This window comes from Salvelinus fontinalis, chromosome 23 (assembly GCF_029448725.1).
Source record: "Salvelinus fontinalis isolate EN_2023a chromosome 23, ASM2944872v1, whole genome shotgun sequence".
In the NCBI taxonomy this organism is placed as follows: Eukaryota; Metazoa; Chordata; class Actinopteri; order Salmoniformes; family Salmonidae; genus Salvelinus; species Salvelinus fontinalis.
In genome coordinates, this window is record NC_074687.1 from 21,507,877 (window position 1) to 21,525,761 (window position 17,885).

Here is a 17,885-nt window from a genome sequence, read left to right on the forward strand (position 1 = left end):
GAGAACTTACAACATTAGCAGAAGTTGGAAGAGAGACAGAAAGGTAAGAAGAGAGAATCTGACTAGATCTGTGGATGCGTCAGCAACTGTTCTGAGACTAGCCTTTTCAGTAAGTTTTGTCTTAAAGGCAAAGTACTGACCGAACCTTTTTAAAGTAGAGGTTCTGATACAGGATCTCTATTAAAGGTAGTTCTAATGGCTAGTGCTGTTTGAGAGAATGGTCCATTCACATATTTTCTGTCCAGAGCTAGACAGACTAGGCTAGTCAATCAGTTCACAGTCATACTGATATTACTGTGTTTTGTGTGTGTGTCTCTCAAATCAAAGTTTATTGGTCGGGTACACAGTTTAGAAGATGTTATAGCGGGTGCAGTGAAATGCTTATGTTACTAGTGCCTAACAATGCAGTAAAATGTCAAACAAGTACACAAATAATTAAAATGTAAAATAAATAGAAATAAATAAAAAGTACAACAAAGAAATCAAGAACGTAACAGTAATCCAAATGCAATCTATATGTACAGTACCAGTCAAAAGTTTGGACACACCTACTCATTCCAGGGTTTTTCTTTATTTTTACTATTTTCTACATTGTAGAATAATAGCGAAAGACATCTACACTATTAAATAACACATATGGAATCATGTAGTAACCAAAAAAGTGTTAAACAAATCAAAATATATTTTATATTTGAGATTATTCAAAGTAGCCACCCTTTGCCTTGATGATAGCATTGCACACTCTTGGCATTCTCTCAACCAGCTTTATGAGGTAGTCACAGTCATACTGTCACATTCATACTGTAATTACTGCTTTGTATGTGTGTACCACAGCAGTAAATTGCAATTCATCTGTGTAATGCATTGAGTTTGGCAGTGATTTGCAGGATTTAGTGGCTGAGTGTGTTAGACATGGTCGGCTAGGAGACGAAGAGGAAGTGATGTAAGTCTGTCAACCCCACTGCTTACTCATCAGCTTGGATTCCCCTCAGTGATATAATTCTGCTCCCTATAGTTATCTCAGTCTCTCTTTTTTCCTACTCTGATTCCCATCTGTCTCTTTGTCCATTCTGTCTCCAAATCAATGAGCTTGTCTGAGATTAAGGTATAGAGAGAAACAGATACAGAGACAGAAATCAATCCATGTGTGTGTGTCCAGCTTGTTTCCACGATTTCAACACACTAACGATCAATGTTGTCGAGGAGACACAGATAGAGAATTATGGGGATGGCTAACAAACAAGCAAGCAGCACCTAGCTAACTCCTGTCAATTAGAGATGTTGACCTGAGATTGCCCTAATTAATCAACTGGTTGAGCGTACTGTGATCTCACCATCCACACACAGCCTTTAACACACAGACACGAAGAGACACAGAGAGCTAGGCTATTACACATATAGATGGGGGGGACATGAGGTCAGAGTTTGGGATGTGATCAGGGGGGTTATAGGTAGGCAGGTGCCAGGTATAACCCAGACAGAGTACTTTGTCATTGACACTTATTCTGACTTGGTTAGTGGCTGCCATGTTAGTGTTGCTCAGCAGCACAATGTTCTCACCTGTTACCATGGATCAAGGGATTTAGTTTTATAGTGCTTCCTCACTGTTGTTCTGTTATTGAAGGAATTATTTCCAAAGGGAAGCTGACCTACTACTGTCCTGGAGTGACCAGAATGAGACTCCGCACATGTGGCAGTGTCTTTAACGAAACAGGTAATCGTTTTAGTCTGGGTAGCCATTTGATTAGATGTTCAGGAAGGAGTCTTATGGCTTGGGGGTAGAAGCTGTTTAGAAGCCTCTTGGACCTACACTTGGTGCTCCTGTACCGCTTGCCATGTGGTAGCAGAGAGAACCGTCTATGACTTGGGTGGCTGGACTCTTTGACAATTTTTAGGGCCTTCCTCTGACACCACCTGTTATTTTTTATTTTATTTTATTTTACCGTTATTTTACCAGGTAAGTTGACTGAGAACACGTTCTCATTTGCAGCAACGACCTGGGGAGGTCCTGGATGGCAAATTGAAGTGTGTCTAGGGTTTCTGGGATAATGGTGTGCATGTGAGCCATGACCAGCCTTTCAAAGCACTTCATGGCTACAGATGTGAGTGCTACGGGTCGGTAGTCATTTAGGCAGGTTACCTTAGTGTTCTTGGGCACAGGGACTATGGTGATCTGCTTGAAACATGTTGGTATTACAGACTCAGACCGGGAAAGGTTGAAAATGTAAGTGAAGACACTTGCCAGTTGGTCAGCACATGCTCGGAATACATGTCTTGGTAATCCGTCTGGCCCTGCGGCCTTGTGAATGTTGACCTGTTTAAAGGTCTTACTCACATCGGCTGCGGAGAGCGTGATCACACAGTCGTCCGGAACAACTGATGCTCTCATGCATGTTTCAGTGTTACTTGCTTCGAAGCAAGCATAGAAGTAATTTAGCTCATATGGTACGTAGGGTTACACATTTTGGGGAATATTCAGAGGTGGAAACTTTCTGTGGGGAATATATGGGAATTCACGGAAATATATGCAAATGTATATTAATACCATTAAAATGTTGATGTTTTTTGCATTGGATATATTTACCATATCGTATGGAAACAGAAACATAAACCTTTTATCATAAGTAGACATAATTGCTAATTATTTAAATCCTTCCAATATATATTGATAAAACTGATTACGAATTGCACTTTAATTAAATGAGTTGACTCTTCACCTGGGATTATTTCACTTAACAACAAAAGAAAGGAAATATTGAATGATCCATCTCATCTCCCAAAAACGTTTTCAACATACATAAAATGATAGTCTAGAAACTAAAGCTTTGGTTGTCTTCCTCTCAGGCTTCCATGTCTTCTCCCTGGACCTCCTCAATGTCCACCTCTTGAACATCAGACTCTGAGGCCTCATCTTAACTGTCACTTTCCAACCTTATTGAGGATGGCTCGTTGTCAGGCTCAAAAAGCCTCAAATTTGCCCGGATGGCCACCAATTTTTCAACCCTTGTATTGGTCAGCCTGTTGCGTGCTTTGGTGTGTGTGTTCCCAAACAAGGACCAGTTGCACACTGAGACGGCTGGTGTTGGTGGGATTTGGAGGATGATGGATGCAACAGGGGAAAGAGCTTCAGATCCACAAAGTCCCTTTCACCAGGTGGCTGATGAGATGGGTTGGCATGACTGCCATATTGCATCTCCTTCCCAAAACCCTTGCTTGGAAGTGTACTTCGCCAGACTGCCAAGAACCTTGCCCTCATCCAGGCCAAGGTGGCAGGACACGATAGTGATGACACCATAGGCCTTGTTGATCTCTGCACCAGACAGGATGCTCTTGCCAGCATACTTGGGGTCCAACATGTACGCTGCGGCGTGTATGGGCTTTAGGCAGAAGTCTTCACGCTTTTTGATTTATTTCAGAACTGCAGTTTTCTTTGCTTGGTGCAACAGTGAAGTGGGCAGGGCAGTATGGATTTCTTCTCTTAAACATCAGACAAGATGGCATTGTCTCCCTCATTCCGTGCAATGGCTACTGCTATAGGTTTCAGGAGTTTCAGACTGCTTACCACTCTCTCCCAAAATACATCATCCAGGAGGATCCTCTTGATGGGGCTGTCCATATCGGCAGACTGTGATATGGCCATTTCTTGGAGAGACTCCTTCCCCTCCAGAAGACTGTCAAACATGATGACAACACCACCTCAACGGGTGTTGCTGGGCAGCTTCAATGTGGTGCTCTTATTTTTCTCACTTTGCTTGGTGACGTAGATTGCTGCTGTAACTTGATGACCCTTCACATACCTTACCATTTCCTTGGCTCTCTTGTAGAGTGTACCCATTGTTTTCAGTTCCATAATGACCTTGAGGAGCAGATTCAATGCATGAGCAGCACAGCCAATGGGTGTGATGTGAGGGTAGGACTCCTCTACTTTAGACCAAGCAGCCTTCATGTTCGCAGCATTGTCTGTCACCAATGCAAATACCTTCTGTGGTCCAAGGTCACTGATGACTGCCTTTAGCTTATCTGCAATGTAGAGACCGGTGTGTCTGTTGTTCCTTGTGTCTGTGCTCTTGTAGAATACTGGTTGAGGGGTGGAGATGATGTAGTTAATTATTCCTTGCCCACGAACATTCGACCACCCATCAGAGATGATAGCAATACAGTCTGCTTTCTCTATGATTTGCTTGACCTTCACTTGAACTCTGTTGAACTCTGCATCCAGCAAATTAGTAGATAAAGTATGTCTGGTTGGAGGGGTGTAAGCTGGGAAAAGAATATTCAGAAATCCTATACACATTGCCTGTGAGCATCAGAGGTGAACCAGTTGCATACACAGCACGAGCAAGACATTCATAGCATTTCTCTGACTACGTTCCTCCATTGACTCAAAAAACTTTTGATTCCAAGAGGACCATGAGCTGTTGCTATCGATAATGTGTCTGATTCATAATTTTCACTTCGAATAAAAGTAGGGGGACTTTTATCAGAGGTTGCTTGTTGTGAGCACTGAGGGAACTTTATGCACTTGGCCAGATGATTCTGAATCTTTGTTGCATTCTTCACATATGATTTAGCACAGTATTTGCAAATGTACACAGCTTTTCCTTTTATATTAGCTGCAGTGAAATGTCTCTACAAATCAGATAGTACCCGTGGCATTTTCCTGTAAAGATTAGGAAAAAATGTGTAAAAAAAAAACCCAAATACAATTCCATGTATAGATAAATAGTTTAGCAGTTAGATTAAATAACTCATTTGTAAGATAAATGTTTAAAAATGAAACATGTATGGAAACAGGTAAATTAACACTTCTCAGTTAGCACGCTCAAGCAAGTTAAAACCCACATGGTAGCAAAAAATAACTTGTTAACAAGTTATAAATTATTTAAACACACTTTGCTATAGGCTACTATTCACTAGTTAACAAAAAATCATGTATGTCACAAATATTTTCACCCCACCCAGTATTGTAATCAAAACTTACCAGAAAGCATGTAGTCCTTGGCTCAGACAGTGTAGTAGTGTGGGCTCAATAGCATCTCATTAGTGTTCAAGGTCTTGAGAATCAGCTGTACATGTGATGGAAGAATGCACTGTGCATGCAGAGGGTTTCAATTCCACTGAATTGGGGATAGTTTAACCAAAATATGCCACAAGACCTAGAATTGCCTTATGTGTATCCCACATAAACGGTTCACTGTTATAAGGAAACGTTTTACAATTATTTTTAAGCAAAATTCCCCAAATTCCCGGGCTTAAGTTCCCATTAAAAATTGTCTACAAATCCCTAAGCTTGTCTGAGATAAATGTATAGAAACAGAAATCAATCCGAGTGTGTCTGCTCAGCTTGTTTCCAGGATTTCAACACACTGACAGACATCAATGTTGTAGAGGAGACAAACCGATAAAGAATTATAGGGATGTCTCACAAACAAGCAAGCAGCCCCTAGCTAGAACATTAGAGATGGCCCTATTTAATCAGCTGGTTGAACGTACTGTGATCTCACCATCCACACACAGCCTCAAACACACAGACACAAAGAGACACAGAGGGCTAGGCTATTACACATATAGAGGGGAGGGACATGACGCCTGAGCTTGGGATGTGAGCAGGGGGTTATGGGTAGGCAGGTGACCAGTATATCAGTATCACGCCTCGATTACACCGACAGCGTCATTGCATTGTGGTACACCAAAAGTACATTCATTTTCAATGGAACGCTGCGTTGTTGCCTTGCAGCATTGCATTGCAGAGGCAGTTGCAGTGCGTTCTGTGTGGCGCATACGTTGGATTTATCGAACAAATGCGTCAAACTGTATGCATAGACAGCTTGACAGAAACGGTAGCAGAAGGTGAATGTTGACCTTTTGATGCACACACATCCAGATGATGCTGCGTACCATTTTGCGCAATTACACTGTAGGTGTGATCAAGGCATTGTCATTGACATGTACTCTGACTTGGTTAGTGGCTGCCATGTTAGTGTTGCTCAGCAGCACCATGTTCTCTCCTGTTTCCATGGATTAAGGGATTAAGTTTTATATTACTTCCTCAGTGTTGTTCTGTTAATGGAGAAATTATTTCCAGAGAGAAACTGACCTTCTAGAGTACTGTCCTGGAGTGACCAGAATGAGACTCCTCACGTCTTTAACGAAACAGCCAGGGAAAGCCTGTGTTTCTACGCATAATATTGTTTGTGTCTGGTGTGTGTTGACAAGCGTGTGTTGTGCAGGCTTGCCTATGTTAGTTAAAGCCTCTCTCTCCCACAGTGAGTCCAGATGTCTCTGTTGCTCTAATCCTGCCCTCTCTCTCACCATATGTTAGTCTCTCTCTTTCTCTTCCTCTTTCTCTTTCTCCTTCTCTCCATGTTTTTGTTACTCTCTCTCTCCTCTCTCTCTCTGCTCCATGTCTCTCTGCTCTATTACTTTTACAGACTGTGTGTACAGACACACACACACTCACTAAACAACCTTTCCTCTGGCAGGAGAGCCATTGAACATATACAGTTAAACCTTATGTCAGTGATAATTATTTTCAGAGCTAAATAAAATAGTTTATTGCATATCTAGTATTGTCTCCATTTCAAATCTTTCAAATGACTCTTGTCATCCCATTGGTTGTCACAGCAACCTAATGTGTGCGTTACTTGGGCCAGTACTTGGACTCGATGAAACATATCTTATGTTTCACCGAGTCATTGCTGAACGACGACATGAATAACATACAGCTAGCGGGTTATACACTGTATCGGCAGGATAGAACAGTAGCCTCTGATAAGACAAGGGGTGGCGGTCTATGTATATTTGTAAACAACAGCTGGTGCACGATATCTAAGGAAGTCTCAAGGTTTTGCTCACCTGAGACAGAGTTTCTCATGATAAGCTGTGGACCACACTATTTACCAAAATAGTTTTCATCTATATTCTTCGTTGCTGTCTATTTACCACCACAAACTGATTATGGCACTAAGACCGCACTCAATGAGCTGTATATGGCCATAAGCAAACAGGAAACGCTCATCCAGAGGCGGTGCTCCTAGTGGCCGGGGACTTTAATGCAGGGTAACTTAAATCCGTTTTACCTAATTTCTACCAGCATGTTAAATGTGCAACAAGAGGGGGAAAAAACTCTAGACCACCTTTACTCCACACACAGATGCGCACAAAGCTTTCCCTCACTCTCCATTTGGCAAATCTGACCATAATTCTATCCTCCTGATTCCTGCTTACAAGCAAAAACTAAAGCAGGAAGCACCAGTGACTCAGTCAATAAAAAAGTTGTCAGATGATAAGCTACAAGACTGTTTTGCTAGCACAGACTGGCATATGTTCTGGGATTCTTCCGATGGCATTGAGGAGTACACCACATCAGTCACTGTCTTCATCAATAAGTGCATCGATGACATCGTCCCCACAGTGACTGTACTTACTAGAGGTTGACCGATTTATGATTTTTTTCAACGCCGATACCGATTTATGATTTTTTTCAACGCCGATACCGATTTATTGGAGGACCAAAAAAAAGCCGATACCGATTTATTGGAGGACCAAAAAAAAGCCGATACCGATTAATCGGCCAATTTTTATATATATTTGTAATAATGACATTTACAACAATACTGAATGAACACTTTTATTTTAACTTAATATAATACATCAATAAAATCAATTTAGTCTCAAATAAATAATGAAACATGTTCAACTTGGTTTAAATAATGCAAAAACAAAGTGTTGGAGAAGAAAGTAAAAGTGCAATATTTGCCATGTAAAAAAAGCTAACGTTTAAGTTACTTGCTCAGAACATGAGAACATATGAAAGTTGGTGGTTCCTTTTAACATGAGTCTTCAATATTCCCAGGTAAGACGTTTTAGGTTGTAGTTATTATAGGAATTATCGGACTATTTCTCTCTATACTATTTGTATTTCATATACCTCTGACTATTGGATGTTCTTATAGGCACTATAGTATTGCCAGCCTAATCTCTTGAAGTCATAAACAGCACAATGCTTGAAGCACAGCGAAGAGCTGCTGGCAAATGCAGGAAAGTGCTGTTTGAATGAATGCTTACGAGCCTGCTGCTGCCTACCATCGCTCAGACTGCTCTATCAAATATCAAATCATAGACTTAATTACAATATAATAACACACAGAAATACGAGCCTTAGGTCATTAATATGGTCAAATCCGGAAACTATCTTTTCGAAAATAAAACGTTTATTCTTTCAGTGAAATACGGAACCGTTCCGTATTTTATCTAACAGGTGGCATCCCTAAGTCTAAATATTGCTGTTACATTGCACAACCTTCAATGTTATGTCATAATTATGTACAATTCTGGCAAATTAATTACGGTCTTTGTTAGGAAGAAATGGTCTTCACACAGTTCGCAATAAGCCAGGCGGCCCAAACTGCTGCATATACCCTGACTCTGCTTGCACAGAACGCAAGAGAAGTGACACAATTTCCCTAGTTAAAAGAAATTGATGTTTTTTATTTATTTATTTTATTTCACCTTTATTTAACCAGGTAGGCTAGTTGAGAACAAGTTCTCATTTGCAACTGCGACCTGGCCAAGATAAAGCATAGCAGTGTGAACAGACAACAACACAGAGTTACACATGGAGTAAACAATAAACAAGTCAATAACATGGTAGAAAAAAAGAGAATCTATAGAATCTATGTTAGCATGCAAAATTAACTAAATATGCAGGTTTAAAAATATATACTTGTGTATTGATTTTAAGAAAGGCGTTGATGTTTATGGTTAGGTACACATTGGTGCAGCGACAGTGCTTTTTTCACAAATGCGCTTGCTAAATCATCACCCGTTTGGCGAAGTAGGCTGTGATTCGATGATAAATTAACAGGCATCACATCGATTATATGCAACGCAGGACAAGCTAGATAAACAAGTAATATCATCAACCATGTGTAGTTAATTAGTGATTTATGTTAAGATTGATTGTTTTTTATAAGATAAGTTTAATGCTAGCTAGCAACTTCCTTGGCTCCTTGCTGCACTCACGTAACAGGTAGTCAGCCTGCCACGCAGTCAGCCTGCCACGCAGTCTCCTCGTGGAGTGCAATGTAATCGGCCATAATCGGTGTCCAAAAATGACGATTACCGATTGTTATGAAAACTTGAAATCGGCCCTAATTAATCGTCCATTCCAATTAATCGGTCGACCTCTAGTACGTATATACCCCAACCAGAAGCCATGGATTACAGGTAACATCCGCACTGGGCTAAAGGGTAGAGCTTCCGCTTTCAAGGAGCTTATAAGAAATCCCGCTATGCCCTCCGACGAACCATCAAACAGGCAAAGCATCAATACAGGACTAAGATCGAATTGTACAACACCGGCTCCAACGCTCGTTGGATGTGGCAGGGCTTGCAAACTATTGCAGACTACAAAGGGAAGCACATCCGTGAGCTGCCCAGTGACACAAGCCTACCAAAGGAGCTAAATTACTTCTATACTCGCTTTGAAGCAAGTAACACTGAAACATGCATTAGAGCATCAGCTGTTCCGGACGACTGTTATCACGCTCTCTGTAGCTGGTGTGATTAATACTTTTAAACAGGTCAACATTCACAAGGCTGCAGGGCCAGACGGATTACCAGGACGTGTATTCTGAGCATGCACTGACCAACTGGCAAATATCTCCACTGACATTTTCAACCTGTCTGAGTCTGTAATACCAACATGTTTCAAGCAGACTACCATAGTCCCTCTGCCCAAGAACGCTAAGGTAACCTTCCTAAATGACTACCGACTCGTAGCACTCACATCTGTAGCCATGAAGTGCTTTGAAAGGCTGGTCATGGCCCACATCAACACCATTATCACAGAAACCCTAGACCCACTCCAATTTGCATACCACCCCAACAGATCAAAAGATGATGCAATCTCTTTTGCACTCCGCACTGCCATGGCCCACCTGGACAAAAGGAACACCTATGTGAGAATGCCATTCATTGACTACAGCTCAGTGTTCAACACCATAGTGCCCTCAAAGCTCATCACTAAGCTAAGGACCCTGGGATTAAAACCTCCCTCTGCAACTGGATCCTGGACTTCCTGACAGGCTGCCCCCAGGTGGTAAGGGTAGGTAACAACACATCCGCCACACTGATCCTCAACATGGGGGCCCCTTGGGTGCGTGCTCAGTCCCCTCTTGTACTCCCTGTTTACTCATGACTGCATGGCCAGGCATGACTCCAACACCATCATTAAGTTTGTTGATGACACAACAGTGGTAGGCCTGATCACTGACAACAACGAGACAGCCTATAGGGAGGAGGTCGGAGACCTGACCGTGTGGTGCCAGGATAACAACCTCTCCCTCAACGTGATCAAGACAAAGGAGATGATTGTGGACTACAGCAAAAGGAGAACCGAGCACGCCCCCATTCTCATGACAGGGCTGTAGTGGAGCAGGTTGAGAGCTTCAAGTTCCTTGGTGTCAACATCACCAACAAACTAGAATGGTTCAAACGCCAAGACAGTCGTGAAGAGGGCACGACAACGCCTATTGCCCCTCAGGAAACTAAAACGATTTGGCATTGGTCCTCAGATCCTCAAAAGGTTCTACAGCTGCAACATCGAGAGCATCCTGACTGGTTGCATCACTGCCTGGTACGACAACTGCTCAGCCTCCGACCGCAAGGCACTACAGAGGGTAGTGCGTGCAGCCCAGTACATCACTGGGGCCAAGCTTCTTGCCATCCAGGACCTCTATACCAGGCGGTGTCAGAGGAATGCCCTAAAAATTGACAAGGACTCCAGCCACCCAAGTCATAGACGGTTCTCTCTGCTACCGCACTCTACCTACATGTACATATTACCTCGACTAACCGGTCCCCCGCACATTGACTCTGTATCGGAACCCACTGTATATACCCTCGCTATTGTTATTTTACTGCTGCTCTTTAATTACTTGTTACTTTTTTATTTCTTATTTTTTACTTAACACAGATTTTTCTTAACTGCATTGGTTAAGGGCTTGTAAGTAAGGATTTCACTGTAAGGTCTACACCTGTTGTATTCTACGCATGTGACAAATCATCTGAGTGAGAGTGCTCCCATCTTATTGATCCATAATGGTGAAACAGCCACGTGTGATAGAAGAGAACAATATGTACTGGATATTATTTTTTTACCATTCTGCTCGATGCTCCTCAGCTCGGCAACAAAAACAATAACAACGATGGTGTGGCTGCAAGTGGCGATGTTTCCCCCTACTGCGGATTCTGTCTTTAAAAGGCAAAACTCATCCTAGATCAGCACTTCTACTCTGAGACACTTTGTGAATAGGGGCACTGATGTTTGTTCCTCTGGGAGCATGTGTAGATGTGTTCAACAGGAATCCGTCGCCCTGTGTCCTAAATTCCAGTTGTCTGTTAGACTATTTTCAGAATTCAAGCCAGGTCAGGCAGACCAGCACAGAGCAGACCCTGAATGAGCTCATTGTGATTCCTGTGTGTGTGCGTGTGTGTGACCGCATGTGTCACTGTGACCATATCAATTTGCGTTTGCAGGAGAAATTCCTCTGCAACATATCTCAATGTTACAAACAGAAATCTGTGTTGTGTTCATTAGGGGACACCGTATCAAAACAATTCAATTTCAGGTACATGTAGGTTATTACCAGGCTCCACTTTCCACTCTGTTTTCTTCCAATTTGAGCCTAGTGGACATGACCCTGATGTAGGGATTAATGTCTGACAACAAATATCTGTTCTGTCGCCCCCTCTCCTCTCTGTTTCCCGTTCTCCTCCCCCTTTCCTCAGACACGCTGAGCATGCTGGGACGTGAGTCGGGCATTATGGATCCCGAGGAGCAGGAGCTGCAGAATGACTACCGTTACCGTAGTTACGCGGCAGTCATCGAGAAGGCCCTGCGGAACTTTGAGTCATCCAGTGAATGGGCCGACCTCATCTCCTCTCTGGGTAAACTCAACAAGGTACGGTTGACATGGCTGGTACAATATATTCAGACATGAAGCCACTCTAGACCAGGGGTTCTTAAACTTTTTCAGCCTGGGACCAAAATGAGAACTTCAGTGTTTTCCTGGGACCCAAGCTCATGAATGTGATGTCACCAGGCAGACCAAAATTTGCACACAAAAAAGTCCAAAAATGATTCATAAGGAATAAGGGTTTGAAGTGTCTGTCCTATAAATATTTTAGTTTTTTTAACACATATTTAACCCCTTTTTTTGGGTAGGCACAAAACTACCTCCATACCATTATTATTATTATATTTTTTTTACCGCTGTCGCTTACCTTCAGACGAGTCCCGCAACACTTGTAGGTGTCTTAGAGCAAAACGAAGAACACCATCGTGTTCATGAGAATCTCCCCTTTCCACAAACAAAAGTTGGCACATTGTCAGTACTGACTTCTGACGACTCCCTTGGGGCTTGAGGGGGTCGTAGAGACCACCATCGTGTTCGTGAGAATCTCATATTTCCATCGAGTTTGATGGCCAAACCACAGATGTGGAAGGCCGCCATAGATATCTCCAGCTTAAACTGACTGATTTTGATGGAGACTTTTGTATTATGTTATTTAGATTGACACACCTGTACGTCACTAGACTGATATCTGATTGAGAGTGACTGACCAAATCAATGGTGGCATTTTCTGAGTGTATTCATGTCCTTACAGAGTAGAAGCTAACTGCTTATTCTTTAGCATTGACGAGTTAGCCAAGTTATTGGGCTCTTGGTCAGTGTATTGTACTTTCTGTGTTTGAGTGGCTTTCTGGCTCTGGGCCCAGTCACTACCTGCAGTCACTTGTCCGTCCTGCTGGTGTTGCCATGGTTGCGTCTGATTCTGTCTGGATCTGGCTCCAAGATCAGTGGACCGTGAGAATGGCATCCGCTATGAGATGGAAAAACATTCCCAATCTATCAATCGAGTTTCAGAAAATAAGCCTACATCAGTGTTCATTCACTTAGCCCACAATCATTCAATGGAGAGGATGATAGTCTATACCTTTTACTTGATAATGTATTTGCTTCTAACTATTAAAGCTGTTAGAAGACAACACATTATTCACTCTCATTGACCTATCATACAGAGTGCATTGATTGCTTTTGCAGGCACTCAGTTTAACATTGCTCGTTAAACTGTGCTACTGCAGTAGCCCAGAATACATGGCCTAACTCTGTCTCTTGCTCCACCCAAGGGGACTTTGGACACTAGTAGGTCACTGCTTGTGACCCATTTAGCAAGAAGGATGTTTGCTTCAGAGTGTTATGGTAGAATGCCAGTGTGTGTTGATCTGTGTGTGTCTAGGGGCTATGTGAGAATGAGTGAGGATCCCTTCAGGCCACTTTAATCTGTCATGTAAACAAAGCAACACTTTCAGTTCCTGCTCATCTATTTGGTTATGTTGACAGTGTCAATACTGCATGACCTCTTTTTTTTTTGTCAATAGCCCTGACAAATTACATATTAGATATACAATAATTGCTTATTTCTTTGGTATTCATTACAACACACACCACTAACTACCACCACAAGCACCATTTGGTACCAGGTAGTTACCCCCCTTCATCACTGCTCTCCCTCTCTCTAATCCTCCCTCCCCAGGCCCTGCAGAGTAACCTGCGCTACTCCCTGCTGCCCAAGAGGCTAATCATTGGGAAGCGTCTGGCCCAGTGTCTGCACCCGGCCCTGCCCAGCGGAGTGCACATCAAGGCCCTGGAGACCTATGAGGTCATCTTCAAGATCATCGGCACCAAATGGTTGGCCAAGGACCTCTTCATCTACAGGTGTAGGACTCATGCGAACCCATAGGATGTGTCCGTCCGTCTGTATTGTCTGTCTGTCCTGAGATGTTGTAGGCCTATTGTCCATGTGTTAATGGATTGTGTGTTATCCTGTACTGATGTGTGAGTTAATGTGTTGTATTGATCTCTATCTTTGTGTGTGTGTTAGCTCGGGGCTGTTCCCGTTGCTGGGCCATGCTGCAATGGCAGTGAAGCCAGCCCTGTTGACGCTGTATGAGCGCTACTACCTCCCTCTACAGAGGGCCCTACTGCCCAGCCTACAGGCCTTCATCACTGGACTACTGCCTGGCCTGGAGGAGGGGGCTGAGGTTTATGACAGGTATGTGCGCGCACACACACCTGCAAAATTGCAATATATATTGCAAAATACACTGAGTGTACAAAACATGACAGACTGACCAGGTGAAAGCTATGATCCCTTATTGATGTCACTTGTTAATTCCACTTTAATCAGTGTAGATGAAGGGGAAAGCCTTGACACAATTGAGACATGGATTGTGTATGTGTGCCATTAAGGATGAATGGGCAAGACAAAAGATTTAAGTGCCTTTGAACGGGGTATAATAATAGTTGCCAGGTGCACCAGTTTGAGATCTGCAACACTGCTGGGTTTTCCACGATCAACAGTTTCCCGTGTGTATCAAGAATGGACCCCCACCAAAGGACATACAGCCAACTTGACACAACTGTGGGAAGCATTGGAGTCAACATGGGCCAGCATCCCTGTGGAACGCTTTCGACACCTTGTAGAATCCATGCCTTGATGAATTGAGGCTGTTCTGAGGGAAAAAGGGGGTGCGACTTAATATTAGGTGTTCCTAATGTTTTGTACACTCATTGTATTTTCTTTTGCATATATAGTTGCATGGTATTACTAATCCTCTTCCCCCTCTCCCCTCTCTCCAGGACGGATGCGTTGCTACTGAGACTGTCTATGTTGGTGGGCCAGCAGGTGTTCTATGGGGCTCTGTGGGGCAGTGTGTTGATCAGCCCTCTAGTCCGGCTGCCCGCCTCTCTCTTCATCGTCACACACTTTGACCGCTTAACCCCCCCGCACCAGCAAACACGCATGCTGGGCTATGACAACCGCCTGGTGGTGAGTTATTGTGTGTTAGTGTGAGCGAGTGTAGGGTTGTGTTGGCCATGTTGGATATGTTGTATAACCTGTCTGTCTGTCTGTCTGTCTGTCTGTGTCTCCCAGGTGAAGGCGCTATGTCTGTCTCTGCAGGACTCTAATGTTCTGGTGCAGAGGAACATGCTGGAGATCCTGCTCTTCTTCTTCTCCTTGGCCACCTGCCTGGTAAGTAATGTTAAAATCACATTTTATGTAGCGAAATGCTTTTGTGCCTAGCTCCTACAATGAAGTAGTATCTAACAATTCACAACAATACACAAATCTAAAAGTAAAATAATGGAATTAAGAAATATATAAATATTTGGACAAGCAATGTCGGAGTGGTATTGACTAAATACAGTAGAATAGAATACAGTATATACATACAGTGTCAAGAAAAAGTTTGTGAACCCTTTGGAATTACCTAGATTTCTGCATAAATTGGTCATCAAATTTGATCTGATCTTCATCTGTCACACCAATAGACAAACATGGTGTGCTTCAACTAATAACACACAAATTATTGTATTTTTCTTGTCTATATTGAATACATAATTTAAACTTTCACAGTGTAGGTTGGAAAAAGTATGTGAACCCCTAGGCTAATGACTTCTCCAAAAGCTAATTGGAGTCAGCTAACGATGAGTCCAATCAATGAGACGAGATTGGAAACGTTGGTTAGAGCTGCCCTGCCCTATAAAAAAACACTCACACAATTTGAGTTTGCTATTCACAAGAAGCATTGCCTGATGTGAACCATGCCTTGAAGAAAAGAGATCTCAAAAGACCTAAAATTAAGAATTTTTGACTTGCAGGAAAGGGTTACTAAAGTATCTCTAAAAGCCTTGATGTTCAATCAGTCCACGGTAAGACAAATTGTCTATAAATGGGGAAAGTTCAGCACTGTTGCAACTCTCCCTAGGAGTGGCCGTCCTGCGAAGATGATTGCAGCACAATTTGGACATTTCCACTTAGGGGTGTACTCACTTTTGTTGCCAGCGGTTTAGACATTAATGGCTGTGTGTTGAGTTATTTTGAGGGGACAGCAAATTTACACTGTTATACAAGCTGTACACTCACTACTTTACATTGTAGCAAAGTGTCATTTCTTCAGTGTTGTCACATGAAAAGATATACTCAAATATTTACAAAAATGTGAGGGGTGTACTCACTTTTGTGATATACTGTACATCTCTGGAACATGCTAACATCTCTGTTGATGAGTCTACGATACGTAAAACACTAAACAAGAATGGTGTTCATGGGAGGACACCACGGAAGATGCCATTGCTGTCCAAAAAAAAATAAAGTTGAGTTGTTTAGAAGGAACACACAATACTATGTGTGGAGAAAAAAAGGCACAGCACACCAACATCAAAACCTCATCCCCACTATAAAGTATTGTGGAGGGAGCATCATGGTTTAGGGCTGCTTTGCTGCCTCGGGGCCTGGACAGCTTGCTATCATCGACGGAAAAATTAATTCCCAAGTTTATCAAGACATTTTGCCGGAGAATGTTAGGCGATCTGTCCACCAATTGAAGCTCAACAGAAGTTGGGTGATGCAACAGAACAACGACAAAAAACACATAAGTAAATCAACAACAGAATGGCTTCAACAGAAGAAAATATACCTTCTGGAGTGGCCCAATCAGATTCCTGACCTCAAACCGATTTGAGATGCTGTGGCGCATGACATCAAAAGACTGGTTCACACTAGACATCCCAAGAATATTGCTGAACTGATACAGTTTTGTAAAGAGGAATGGTCCAAAATTCCTCCTGACCATTGTGCAGGTCTGATCCGCAACTACAGAAAATGTTTGGTTGAGGTTATTGCTGCCAAAGAAGGGTCAACCAGGTATTAAATCCAAGGGTTCACATACTTTTCCCACCCTGCACTGTAAATGTTTACACAGTCTGTTCAATAAATACATGAAAACGTATAATTGTTTGTGTGTTATTAGTTTAAGCAGACTGTGTTTGTCTGTTGTTGTGACTTAGATGAAGATCAGATCACATTTTATGACATCTATGCAGAAATCTATGCATACTTTTTCTTGCCACTGTATGATATGCGTAAAGCAGTATGTAAACATTATTAAAGTGAATAGTCTTCCATTATTTAAAGTGGCCAGTGATTTAATGTATATACGGCAGCACCGTCGTAAGGTTGTAGGGATGAGTAGCTATTTAACAGTCCGATGGCCTTGAGATAGAAGCTGTTTTTTCGTCTCTCGGTCCCAGCTTTGATGCACCTGTACTGACCTCGCCTTCTGGATGATAGCGGTGTGAACAGGCAGTGGCTCGGGTGGTTGATGTCCTTGATGATCTTTTTGGCCTTCCTGTGACATCAGGTGCTGTAGGTGTCCTGGAGGGCAGGCAGTGTGCCCCCGGTGATGCGTTGGGCAGACAGTACCACCCTCTGGAGAGCTCTGCGTTTGGGTGGTGCAGTTGCCGTACCAGGCGGTGATACAGCCCAGCAGGATGCTCTCAATTGTGCATCTGTAAAAATTTGTGAGGGTTTTAGGGGCCAAGCCAAATTTCTTCAGCCTCCTGAGGTTGAAGAAGCGCTATTGCGCCTTCTTCACAACACTGTCTGCGTGACCATTTCAGATTGTGAGTGATGTGTACACCGAGGAACTTGAAGCTTTCCACCTTCTCGATTGTGGTCCCGTCGATGTGGATAGGGGCATGCTGTTTCCTGAAGTCCACGGTCAGTTTCTTTGTTTTGTAGACGTTGAGTGAGAGGTTATTTTCCTGGCCCCACTCTGCCAGGCCCCTCACCTCCTCCCTGTAGGTTGTGTTGTCATTGTTGGTAATCAGGCCTAATACTGTTGTGTCGACTGAAAACTTGATGATTGAGTTGGAGGTGTGAATGGCCATGCAGTCATGGGTGAACAGGGAGTACAGGAAGGGGCTGAGCACGCACCCATGTGGGGCCCCTGTGTTGATGATCAGCGAAGTGAA

General features: G+C 42.9%; 1 protein-coding gene across 2 annotated transcripts in view; it reads left to right on the forward strand.

The window, feature by feature from the left end:
- LOC129821015 (protein dopey-2-like) overlaps window positions 1-17,885 on the forward strand; it is a 47,152-nt gene that overhangs the window by 2,025 nt on the left and 27,242 nt on the right. For both annotated transcript variants that reach the window (XM_055878214.1, XM_055878215.1), the window contains exons 2-6: window positions 11,794-11,966; window positions 13,603-13,784; window positions 13,951-14,121; window positions 14,709-14,898; window positions 15,004-15,102. In XM_055878214.1, coding sequence (XP_055734189.1) covers window positions 11,805-11,966; window positions 13,603-13,784; window positions 13,951-14,121; window positions 14,709-14,898; window positions 15,004-15,102 — 804 coding nt within the window. In that variant the 5' untranslated portion in view covers window positions 11,794-11,804. The remainder of the gene's footprint in view (window positions 1-11,793; window positions 11,967-13,602; window positions 13,785-13,950; window positions 14,122-14,708; window positions 14,899-15,003; window positions 15,103-17,885) is intronic.